Source organism: Chiloscyllium punctatum, chromosome 17 (genome assembly GCF_047496795.1).
Source record: "Chiloscyllium punctatum isolate Juve2018m chromosome 17, sChiPun1.3, whole genome shotgun sequence".
Taxonomy (NCBI): Eukaryota; Metazoa; Chordata; class Chondrichthyes; order Orectolobiformes; family Hemiscylliidae; genus Chiloscyllium; species Chiloscyllium punctatum.
Window position 1 is genome coordinate 58,444,390 of NC_092755.1, and position 13,058 is coordinate 58,457,447.

Below are 13,058 nucleotides of genomic sequence, written 5' to 3' on the forward strand. Positions count from 1 at the left end.
GCATCTGGAATATTGTGTGCAGTTTTGGTCGCCATACTATAGGAAGGATGTGGAGGCACTGGAACGGGTGCAGAGGAAGTTTACCAGGATGTTGCCTGGTATGGTAGGAAAATCCTATGAGGAAAGGCTGAGGCACTTGGGGTTGTTTTCATTGAAGAAAAGAAGGTTTAGGGGTGATTTGATAGAGGTGTACAAGATGATTAGGGGGTTAGATAGGGTTGACAGTGAGAACCTTTTTCCACGTATGGAGTCAGCTATTACAAGGGGGCATAGCTTTAAATTAAGGGGGGGTAGATATAGGACTGATGTTAGGGGTAGGTTCTTCACTCAGCGAGTCGTAAGTTCATGGAATGCCAGTAGCAGTAGTGGACTCTCCCTCTTTATGGGTATTTAAGCGGGCATTGGATAGGTATATGGAGGATAGTGGGTTAGTGTAGGTTAGGTGGGCTTTGATCGGCGCAACATCGAGGGCTGAAGGGCCTGTACTGCGCTGTATTCTTCTATGTTCTATGTTCTAGATCTGATTGGCCCTCAGTTTTGTCTCAACATCATGTAGATGAACCTTATAGGTTTTTAGTTTTGAGCACATTCTTGTCACTTTGGTTAGTTGCCATGTATATTCTGTCAGATCCTGAATGCAAATTTGTTGTCCTATATCTTTTTCTCGTTCTGCATGTTGATCACCTTCTTCTCAGCTACTCTTGAGTTTCAAAAAGCTTACTTTAGATATAAGTGAGTGAATTGGTCTGCCAGACTGGAACTGTGCCTGTGATGGAATGATTGCATTCAGAGATGTTGCCCTCAAATGTAACATTGCAAAGTGTAGATCTTGTTTTGCTCATCTATATTTGAGGATCAGAGTTCCGATTGTGCAAATCATGCATTCAGTTACATTGTTAGACCTGGGAATAACATGGAGAAGAATTGGTGTAATCAATACTCCATTTCTCACACATGTCTGGGAACGGTCTACCAAAAAACCTGTTGACTATTGTCTGAAATGATCTCTCTCGGGATGCCAACTAAAATAAAAGTGAAGTATGTGATAGTTGTGCTTGACATGCAATTTGTGAATATTGAGACACTTGGTAATCAACAGTTATGGTGTAGTAATTTCCATGGATACTATAAAGGTCAGATATGATTTTGGACAAAGAATGGCCAGGTACTATCTATACTTCCAGTGATTTTTGTGCTGACTTAGCATATGTTCTTAACATGTCTCACAATTTTTCACAAAGGATTTGATGTCATTACTGGTACTTGGCTAATGTATCAGTAGACTTTCTTGAGTCTTATCGCTTGATCTTTGCCCATGTATGAATATCAAAATTGTTGAATAGTATCAAGTCATGTTGACGATGGTATAATGACTTGCCTGCCTTTAAAAAAAATCACTCCTCAAAAAAAAACCTTACTCCTTCTGAAAAGGCCTAACTAGTCTCATATGTCTCACATGCTCAAGTTCGATGTCAATGAGGCCAAGTTGCACACCTAAGAGTACATCATCTGTTTGCACTAAATTTGCTCTTTTGTAACCACAAGCTTACCTTGCTTGTACCTCAGGCAGTTTCTTTCAAATCTCATTAGCACTTACTATTTTGTTTCTTAAAAACTTCCAACTCATTTGAAGCTTCTGGTTTGACACCCTGGATTCTAATTATATCAAAGCCTTCTGTTGGTCCAGAATATTTTTCATTTATAATTTGCCCTAATAACAGTCCAGCCTTCACCTTTTTCTCCCCTCTATTTTTTCTTTGAAACCTGGATCTTGCTTATTATTGCTTAAATGGTTTGTCGTTTTCTTTTATGGCCTGCTTGAGTTTGTTCTGGGAACATCATTACAGTATCTTTTGCTTTGCCGTACTGTCTCTTTGCCAGCAAGCTATATTTTCAGCACTCTCCAACATTGTAACAACAAAAGTATTGAGGGTTGTCTCATGCAACTTAGCACGATTTAAGTCTGCTGACCATGTTTCACCTATAGATTAACTTGCTTGCTGACTGATCAAACATGATAGACTCAAACATGATGTTTTCCATTGTAATGGCATGGTGAAGAACAATGATAATTCGTGAGATGTTTTATTCGGATCAGTAGTACACATTACAAATTAGAGAGCAGACATAATAGCAAAGCAATTGATTTATGTCAGTGGCAAGATTAAAGTGGTGCTGGAAAAGCACAGCAAGTCAGGCATCAACCAAGGAGCAGGAAAATCTCCGTTTCGGGAAGCCCTTCATCAGGAATCTCCTGATTTTCCCGCTCCTCGGATGCTGCCTGACCTGCTATGCTTTTCCAGCACCACTCTAATCTCCAGCATCTGTAGTACCCACCTCCGCCTTCTGTCAATGGCAGGTAGAGTGTGAAGTCTTTAAAGTCGAATTCTCTTAAAGGTAATACTCACATACAGAGATGGGGTGTCAGTTTAACACATCATCCAAAAGACAGCGTCTCTGACAGTTTAACGCTTCCTCAGCACGACACTGGGACGTCAAACTTAAACCATAATCATCTGCTTCAGATGAATGTGGTATCAACGAAGACACAGAATGATGCAATAGTCGTTACATATAATCTGCGAATTAGCAGAATAACTTGCCTTGGAGGAACATCAGGAAGATGGCAATATAAACAGGAACAAAAACAAAGTGCTGGAGAAACTCAGCAAGACTAGCAGCATGTGTAAAGAGAAACACAAGAGTTAACGTTTCGAATTCAGTGATCCTTCGTTAGAACTTTCCGTTTATGTTTATGATTGCCAACATCCGCAGTTCTTTGTTTTGTTTTTTTAATAAAAACAGGCAATTCTGGTAACACTCGGCTTATGTGGAGAGACAGTTACCAGTTTCAAATCTATGAACCTTCGTCAGAGGAGAGAAACTTGAGCTTGGCCACAGGCACCAAATACTCTCATTATCCCTAGGCGTGAATAGAAATTCTTTCCACGTTGCAAGGAGGTGCTGTATGCATGTAGAAGGCTCTAATTACAGAAAAAGGTCTAACTGCAGATGCTGGGAAAGATCAGAAACAAAAACAGAAGTTGCTGGAGAAACTCAGCATCTCTGGAGAGACGCGCACAGTTAACTTTTCAGGTCCAGAGACCCTTCTTCAGAACTAGTGGGACTAAAGAGGATTCTCTGAAATCAGTGGAAGGATTCACTCTTTAAAAGGCTTGGATTTCACAAGGCCGAGCAGAAGTCGTTTGAGTCGATTGGGAAGAGTCCTTTGCCCTCTACCAGGGTCGGGTTGTTGTTGTTGGGCAACCCGCAAGGAGCTCCTTGTGTTGCCTGGAGCTGACCCTCGGGGCGGCTCCTGATTGGCTGACGTTGACCCCGCGCCGACCCTCTCCATAGATACCGAGTCCTACCGACCGGCCGCCATTTTGAAGCCAGTGGCTGTGACCGGAGCCTTGTGGCCGGAGGCGGCGGCTGCTGCTGCTGGGCAGCGGGAGGAGGAACTCACCGAGCGGACAAAGCGAAGCCGGCTGACAGAGCACCGGAGTCTTGGTCTTGTTCAAGCGGTTTTAAACTTTGTTCGCGTTCTCTCTGTCTGTCTGTCCGGCCGGCCGGCCAGCCAGCCGCCGTGCTTTTGTGATCCCCGCCGGGATGAGTGACTCGGAGAATAGGACGGACGGCGTCGAGCTGAAGAAGGAGGGCGGCAGCGTGCTCAACAGGATGAAGAGCAGGAAAAACCCGGAGCCCGAGGGCCTGACCCCCATCACCGAGGCCGAGCTGCTGCAGCAGGACTCCATCAACCCTTTCAATGTGTTGTGTCTGCAGAGCGCCACCGAGAGTAAGCAGCTGCTTCTCCCTCACGGATACCGGGCTTGGGTGGCATATGGGTCTCCGGTCCACCGACCTGACTGATTAGGCCTTAAATTTGATGTTCCCTTCAGAATCTGCAGGGGAGGGGAAGTAGGTTAACATGGTCACGAACACCCTTGATGTGTACTTGCTCTAATTAGCTTATTCCTATCCATTGGTATCCTACTTAATCTATTCAGTTCTGATTCCTTGGCACAGCGGGATACTTGTGTTGGGGGAAGTTCCCTTCCGCAGCTTAGCCTGCCTTTATTGTAACAGCCTTCATCTAGTGTACTCTTTTTAGTTTAATCTCGAAATCGGGCAGCTTGTTTAACTGGAAGCCCAGTCGTGCATTCATGCAAGATTTGGTAAATACTTGGTTTGGTGCGGAAGCAAGGTGAACTCTATAAAAAATTAATAACTGAGCACAAGGTCATTGCAGATTTACTTTGCATTTGAGAGTATGGAAATTAATATTTGCACAGGTAACTGATATTAGTCCATGTCAACTTTTCAAAGTTAACTTTAGTGTGTTGTTTTGACCTAGTTTTAAAGTTTGCAATACAGCACGTGATAAATTTTACTACTTTTGGCAAGTGAATTGTGTTTAATGCAGTAGCTGGGTAATTTTTACAAATTTAAAACAAATGGAAGAAAGGGGAATGTTGATAGGATTGCAGTTTCATGGTCTGCCTTGTTATCGCACTTCCTATGAGGCAGAACATTTTTTTTTCTATTAATTCCTGGGGATGAATGTTGCATCCTAGACCAGTACTTATCGCCCATCCCTTGTTGCCCTTGAGAAGGTGAGGGTGGACTGCCACCTTGAACTGCTGCTGTCTGTTTGCTTTAGGTATACCCATAATACTGTTAGGGAGGGAATTCCAGGGTTTTGATTATCACCACTGATGAAATGGCCATGTCTTTCCAAGTCAGGATGGTGAGTGACTTGGAAGGGAACTTGCAGCTGGCGGTGTTCCCAGGCAGTGGATTTTGCAAATTTTTGCAGTACATCTTGTCAATGGTCCATGCTGCTGCTATTTAGCATCAGTAGTAAGAGAAGTGAATATTGACAGATGTGGTGCTAATCAAGTGGGCTCCTTTGTCTTGAATGTCAAGTGTCTTGAGTATTGTTGGAGTTGCACATCCAGGCAAATGGAAAGTTTTCCATCACCCTCTTGACTTGTGCCTTGCCAGTGGTGTACAGGCTTTAAGGAAGTCAGTGGATGAGTTAACTGCTGCAGGGTTCCTAGCTTCTGACTCGCTCTTACAGCTACAGTATTTATATGCAACAAAATGAGAAATTTCTGCAAAACTCACCAGCATCTGTGGAGAGAAGGCAGAATTAACATCTTAGGTCAGTGACTCTCCTTCAGAATTGATTGTAGCGAGGAAAAAGCTGATCTATATGCTGGAGAAGTAGAGGGGAGTGTGGAAAGGAGAAAACAATGAGGTAAACCTTCTCCCATGTTCTTACCCCAATCACCATGCAGGCTTGTCAACACATGGGCTGCTACCACAAATAACCCAGTCTCAGCTACTGACAGGCCCCATTAGTAGCTATTCATTTTCCCAGGCTGACCTTTATCTCCGACGTGTCTACCCAACTCTCTGGGTTCCATTTCTACCTATTGTTTACTGCATTCCCCCCCCCACCACCTCTTCTCAAGCGTATACATCAAACTTTTCCTTAAATGTTGACCTTGCTTTCTGTCCAAAGATACTGCCAGACCTGAGATTTTCCAGTCATTTCTGATTCTTTTGATTTTCAGCAACCACATTTCTTTGTTTTGTGACAGTGTTTATAAGGTTATTCCAGTTCAGTTTCTGGTCAATGATAATCTGCAGGATATTTGAAGTGGAGCATTCAATGATGACAATGTGTGATGGTTAGATTCTCTGTTCTCTGAGATGGTCGTTGCCTGAAACTTGTCTGGTGGAAGTGTTACTTTCGAGCTCAAGCATGGATATTGCACATAGACTGCTTGAGTACCTGAGGAATTGTGAATGGTATAAACATTGTGTGATCATCAGCAAAGATTCCCATTTCTGACCTTATGATGAAGCAGCTGGAGATAGTTGAGCCTAAGGCACTTCATTGAACTCATGAAGGCTCTTGTGGTGCAGTGATCATGGCCCCTACCTCTGAGCCAGGAGACCCAAATTCAAGTCCCGTCTGCTCCAGAGGTGAGTCATAACATAATCTGAATAGGTTGATGAAAAAAAAGACCCTGAGGAACTTCTGCAGAAATGTTCTGGAGCTGACATGACTGACCTGAGCAACCATAATCATCATCCTTTGTTCCAGGTATCCTTCCAACAGGTGGAGACTTTTCATCTTTGTTCAAATAGATTCCAGTTTTGGTGGAATGTCTTGATGCCATACTGTATGAAACATGGCCTTGAAGTCAAGGGCAGTCCTCTATCTTAGACAGGTGTTAATGGTCTCATGGTTTTGTTACAACATTGGAGCAGGCCACTTTGCCTGTTGTGTCCATGCTCATCCTTTCCAAGAGTAATGTAGCTAGTCTCATTGTGTTCTTTCCCTGTTTGTTTGTAATTTTTTTGTTTTTTTGGGTATTTAATCAGTTTACCTTTGGAAGCCAAGATTGTCTTTGCCTCCAACTGACTGGCTGTGCATTCCAGATCCTAACATCCTCGTGCTACTGTTGGCTATTTTGCTCTTCACCTTAATCAATGTCCTCTGATTCTGGACCCTTCCTCCAAATTGTTGCAGTTTCTCTTTATCATTGGTCTCTAGAGACTCATTAATTTGAACACCACCAGTAATTCTTTTCTCAATGTCTCTACTCTAAGGAGAGTAGCCCCAAGCTTCGCCAGTTTATCCATGTAATGGAAATCCCTTGTCCCTGGACATTATGTGGTAATGTACCATAGTCCACGATGGATCATAAGCATTTTTCTTATTGGAGAGTCAAATGATTAGATAGGTTGAGAGACAACACTCGACACTCAGCATGGGGCAGGGCAAGGAGTCAGGCTTCTGTGAAGATTGCAATTGAATATGTGCCACACTCTAGCCAACTGACCCCCGCAAAAATTCTCCTTCTGAAACCTTCACATGCTTTATAATGTGTGGTACTCAAAATTGGACACAGTACCCCAGTTGGCAGAACCAGTGTTTTGTAACTTCCTTTTGTACTCAGTTCATCTACTTATAAAACTCCGGATCCTGTATGCCTTTGTAACCAATTCTTAACCACGCTCCCCCCAGCTACTTTCCGCAATATACTCCCAGGACACTCTATTCTTGCACCCCTATAATTGTATCCTTTATTGCCATCCCTGTTCTTCTGCCATAATGCATCAATTTTCTGTATAAAGTTCAATTTGTTATCTATCTGGCTATTCATCTAGCCTATCTAGGTCCTGTTGAAGTCTTGTCATATCTAACACAATCTTTAACAGTTTGTGGTATTTTAAAGTTTTGTGTCATCTGCAAATTTTAAAATTGTGCTCCACTTACCCAAGTCGAGGTCATTAATTTGTACCAAGGAAAGTTGCGGTCCCAGAGCCAATCCCTGGGAAACCTCAGATTATGACTTCAAGTCTAATTTCCTATTTCCTACCATTGCTGTTGGTAGTATCACAGCCACCACAGAAGCAACCATTACAACAACATTGCATTTTTGTCAAATTGTAGATTGTTCAGTCTCCCTATCTCTTATATCACCAGCTCTCTCTAAACAGTATAACATCACCAATGATGACAATCTCTCGGTTATGTTTATTGATCATTCTGTTTCCTGTAATTTTAAATAAGGGTGTAACATTTGCAATTCTCCAGTTTTCTGACACCATTCTTGTATCGGTACCATATACTTAATATGGCAAATGTGACAAAAAGCTCCATTCTTTATATGTAATCCTGATGATGTAAGCAATTTGTGCAAAAGCTGACACAGCATGTGCAAAATGATGATGGATCATCATGTTGCTTGAACAGTTGAATTTAGTGCTGTTCCCCTTTGGTGTATGCAACTTGAAAGTCATTAAAATTCATGATGACTTAACTGGTGTAAGTTTTCTTACCCTTTTATAAAATCTGCACACCTTTATCATAAATTTGCTCAATAGTTCAATGTCAAAAGTTAGTTTTAAAGTCAACAAATAGATATTGTTATTGAAATCAGCTGCAATCAGTTAACTAAACACAAGCCAGCAGTTGAATCTTGGGGCCTCCCCAACCTGAATGTCATTCTGTATCACACCAGAATATATGTTTAACCACTGATTCAGTGTATAAGGTTATATGCGTTAAATACCTCAGGATTGACTCAGTGAGTAAACAGTGCTAGGAGTATAGAAATGCACTTAAAGATAGAGGTTATAGAAGAAATGTCCCATTTGTGTGCTCAAATTTTTTTTTAGAAAAGGCAAAAATTATTACTTGCCTTCAACTGTCATTGTCAATTTGTTTTAAAAATAAGTGGAAAGGGCAAAATGATCATTGCTTCTTTCCAACTATGAAAAATCAATGAAATTAAAGTCAGTAGTTAACCTTTGAAAATTGAGTTTTGTGTTAGTCATTGTGAATGTTTCCTCATGTAAAATTTCAGTGAGTGCAGCGCTTAGCAATTTTTAAGAATGCATTTATCTCTTGTATTGCTATTTATGTTTGTGTATTTGAAAGGAGCCAATGATCTTTTTGCCATTTTCTAGTTATTTTTGAGACAAACATGGTCAAGGCAGATGAAAATACTTGGAATTAATGGCACAAGAACAGAAATTGCTGGAAATACTCAACAGGTCTGGCAGAAGAAACTAGAATTAACATTTCATGTTTGGCGACTTTTCATCAGAATGGAATTAATGGTTATCTTCTGAGGCTACATTGGGCATGCTGGGCTTGCTTCCACTAATGTTTACAGGAATGGAGGTAACTTAATTGAGTTGTGTAAGAACCTGATTTATCTTTACAAGGTGGACTTGGATAGGACGTTTTTTTCCTGAGGCTGAGTCCAGAAATCGGTAACACTTTTAAAACTTGGAGTTGCCCTTTTAGGAAAGAGATAAGGTGAAGTTTTTTTTCTGAGGGTTGTGCAACTTTGGAACAAGCTACTTCAGATAGTGTTGGAAGTGGAACCATGATTTATAAAGCAGAAGTAAATAGATTCCTATTAGGGAAGGGAAATCGAATATTATCAGTGATAGATGCGAATGTGGAATTTAAAACGCAAACAGATCAACCAAGATCTTATTGGATTGTGTGACAGGCTTGAGGACTGAATGGCATGCTTCTCCTGTATTGTTTGTTCACAAGATGATTAATGTTGCTTTGTAAAAATATATTTGTGCACACAAATGCAACATCTTCTCAACCAGTTTTAAGATTGAGAGTGAAAGTTATCACGTGGAGTTCTCTGTTCAAAACACTGTCTAGCCATTGAGTCAGCACCAAGTTACTTAATACACAGTGCAGTTATATGGGCGGCACGGTGGCACAGTAATTAGCACTGCTGCCTCACAGCGCCAGAGATCCGCGTTCAATTCCCACCTCAGGCGACTGACTGTGTGGAGTTTGCACATTCTCCCCGTGTCTGTGTGGGTTTCCTCCCACAGTCCAAAAATGTGCAGGTTAGGTGAATTGGCCATGCTAAATTGCCCCTAGTGTTAGGTGAAGGGGTAAATGTAGGGGAATGGGTCTGGGTGGGTTGCACGTCGGCAGGTTGGCGTGAACTTGTTGGGCCGACAGGCCTATTTCCACACTGTAAGTAATCTAATCTAATCACTAGCTCAGTGGTTAAATGCATTTCCTGGTGTGATAGTGTGACATTTAAGTTAGGAAGGTTCCATGCTTCGATGGTTGGGCTACATTCAATTCATTGATTGTAGGTGGAATAATAGTCTCTCTGGGCTAGTGAGGAAGGGGAAGAAAAAACTATTGCTAATGACACTTCTTTATACCAGTAAGTACATACTTAAAGCCAGTCTTATCCATGATGCATCCTATGAGGTAGTAAGCTGCTATCGATGTCTTTCTCGATCATGTGAAGCAAGTATCTCAGATGATGTAATGGAGCATTGTAATAATCTTCAGAAGAGTCACTGGAGTTGAAACGTTAACTCTGTTTTCTATCCACAGATGTTACCAGACTTGCCGAGTTTCTCCACAATTTTTTTTTGCTTCAGATCTCCAGTAAATGCAATTCTTTTGTTTTACTTTGTGGAAATGCTGAGAGTCAGAGAAGTGGAAATTTTTGCCTCATAATTTAATCCTGACATGAGACATGAATGTGGTTAACTTTGCAAATCTACATTTTATGGAGAGTATTACATTTAATATATTAAAATAAAACTTTTCAGTCATTTGTGTCTGTTACAGGAAAAAAATTTTGTGGGTACATAAGGCATCTGATGGATTCCTTCTTATTTCAAGATTTTACAGAACTTTTATTTCTGATCGGACCTGATTTCTTTTGGCAGTTTCCAGCAAGTGTAACTTGACATTTGATGGCTAATTGAAGGAGCACCTACTGTGTGTCAGTGAGAATTTATGGATTGTAATTTGCAATCCAGTGTAGATAGTGCTTTGGTATTGATTTATGAACATTTTTTAAATACCACAGGGAACTGGAACCCTGCATGAAGTGGAAGTTGTTAAATGTTTTGCAGCTTGTGTAAGTTACAATTGCAGATACTGTAATCAGGCTGAATTGACCATGAGTCTACTGGCTTTAAGACGAGTACATTTCACAATATGTGGGAATGTGATTGGTTTCAGGATTAGTGAATTAATTTTTTTGCAGACCATGTACTTAACTGCCAATGTAGAAATTTCTGTTTGCAGATAGTTATCTGCTGGAACTATTTGCAGGGTGATTCGGAATAATTTTTAAATAACTGTAGTTAGTATAATTTAGTACAAAAAATTTGAGAAATGGTGAACCTTTGTACTCTCCATATCTGCGCACACCATGTTAAAATTAAACTAAATATTGAATATGTTAGACTTGGGCAAAGCCACTGGAAAAGACATGTGACATCTTCTGACTAAACATTGAATGGCAGAAAAAGTTTCTTTTACTGAATTGATTGAACATTACTTTGATTGTATCTATTTAGGGTATGCAATAGTATAGAATCTCAGTGCAATGAAATATTCAATGGGCAAGGATTAAAAACAGGCTTTTAAGAAAATCTATGATAGGGATGTTAATGTATTTCTGTAAATTCATGATTATAAGTGTGTTGAAAGAGAATTTGCTCACAAGCAGAAACTTTTGTAAGCTTAAGAAATAGAGATTATAGATTGCCATGATTGTCTGTTATCTCACTAATGCTATTAGAACTTGACATTGAAACTCGTTGTTCAACTTTAAGCATTCTGTTTGCAGTTGGCAAATAGCACTTCAGTTTTATCATGGATATTTCTACTCTTTTATGGTTCATGAATCTTTGGAATGGGGGGATTTTCAATGTCAAAGCAAATTTCTGTGATATCATTCCAAGTCAACTTTTGGAAACTTTACTTTGGAAGTAACAAGATGGTAATTCATATGTGGCTTACTTTTGATGTAGCTCATAACCTGAAAAACAGTTCGATTATTCCATAGTTAGTTGGTCGGTGTGGACTTGTTGGGCCAAATGGCCTTTTTCCATGCAGTAGGGATTCTATGGTTCTAATCTAGTAACCACTAGGTTTATATTTGTGAGTTGTATGTTCCAGGTGCAATTTACTTGCTTCTGGTTAATGTCACCAAGTGCCATTTAGGATTATAAATAATTTTGGAAACCTGTAAGGAATGGCCACACTGGTTTTAAACAATGCAATTGATGAAGAATGCGCACTTTTGAATTGTAATTTTACATTGAGTTCTATTTGACTCTGCAACTTTGGATAACTTGAAGTAATAGTTTTCTGTTGTATTGAGATTTAAATTATGTTGTATTTGCTACATAGATTTGTTGAAATGCGTTAAATTTCTCACTGCTGTTCAATACTATATCTTGTATGGTATTATTAAAATCAGGGAAAGTAAGCTGGAAAATATCCTTCAGTTATGCAATAAAAGCCTTGAACCTGTTTTTGTAATTGTCAACAAGCAAATTAAATTTGCCATTCTGAATTCACCAATGTGATTGGATGACATTTATAATAACCAGTATTCTGGTCAGAAAGCACACCCTGGGACTTATACTTCAGTGTTCAAGTCAAGTTTAAGGCTGTAATGCTACATGGGAATTTAGCATTCATAACTTAAAATCAAGATTTGATTTGAGTTCAGCATCATAAAAAAGTATAATAAATTAATCTCTAGATATCATCCAGTAAGGTCTGATGAAATGCCTAAGATCTATTGGAACAAGGGAATAGATGATAGATATTTTATTTAAAGATTAATTGGGTGAATGTCAGCTCTCTAAACATGGAGAGCAAGCAATCAGTGGGATATGAGCTTTATTGAGTGTGGTTAACTGAAATAAAGCCCTCATTGAAAAGTATAGATTTGCACTGTATTCAAAAAGCATTTATCATTTAGGGTATAACACCAGGTAGCTCTGAGAGATGTCTCCTTTTATAGAGGAATTCATTAGATTGGTCTGACTTCTGATGAATTATATAATAACGTGCTAATTTTGTAAGTAAGGTTCCATTAGCCTTGCAATCTTTTCCTTTCTGCCATCGTTTTGTTTTTCATCTGCATTCTCCTTGTAAGCTTTTTATGAGTAAGCTGTCACTAAGTCAAACTGACACCCCATTCTGTCATCACAGAGGAATGCCTTTATAGTCAAAATCTGACCTACAGTTTTAATTGGCCTTAAAGTGTTTTGTGTGTAATGAAGAATTAATATAATGTTTGTCTCTTATCTGTGCAGATTCCTGGAAAAATATTAATTGCTTCACATAATTGTCAAATAGTTTTATACTGTCCTTCATTTCCAATAGGCCAATATCTAAAAATTGTTCACTTTGCCCTCAGTTTGTAGTAAGCTATCAAAAACAATGTATTGTAATATCCAATTGTTCACTTCACAATATGCAACATTGCTGGACATGTGCCAGTGTCCCATTGAGTTTACATTGCCACAAACTAATGGTGAAAATTGTGACAGAATTTATTGATGGCCTTTTTGTTTGAAGTAGCTTGTATTTTTAAAGCCTTTTTTCTCCTTCACTGTGAACGATCCTAGATATGAACGTAAGGCTTTTTACACTTCCATTACCCAATGACAGCATGAAGTTGAATTGAATTATTGCCTTTTGATGCAGAGTTAATACCAATTGT

The 13,058-nt window shown here is 39.7% G+C and overlaps 1 protein-coding gene across 1 annotated transcript in view; it reads left to right on the forward strand.

The window, feature by feature from the left end:
* Positions 1–3,356: 3,356 nt before the first annotated feature.
* Positions 3,357–13,058, forward strand: part of unc119b (unc-119 lipid binding chaperone B) — a 69,244-nt gene continuing 59,542 nt past the window's right edge. Inside the window, exon 1 of the mRNA XM_072587252.1 lies at positions 3,357–3,796. Coding sequence (XP_072443353.1) covers positions 3,610–3,796 — 187 coding nt within the window. The 5' untranslated portion in view covers positions 3,357–3,609. The remainder of the gene's footprint in view (positions 3,797–13,058) is intronic.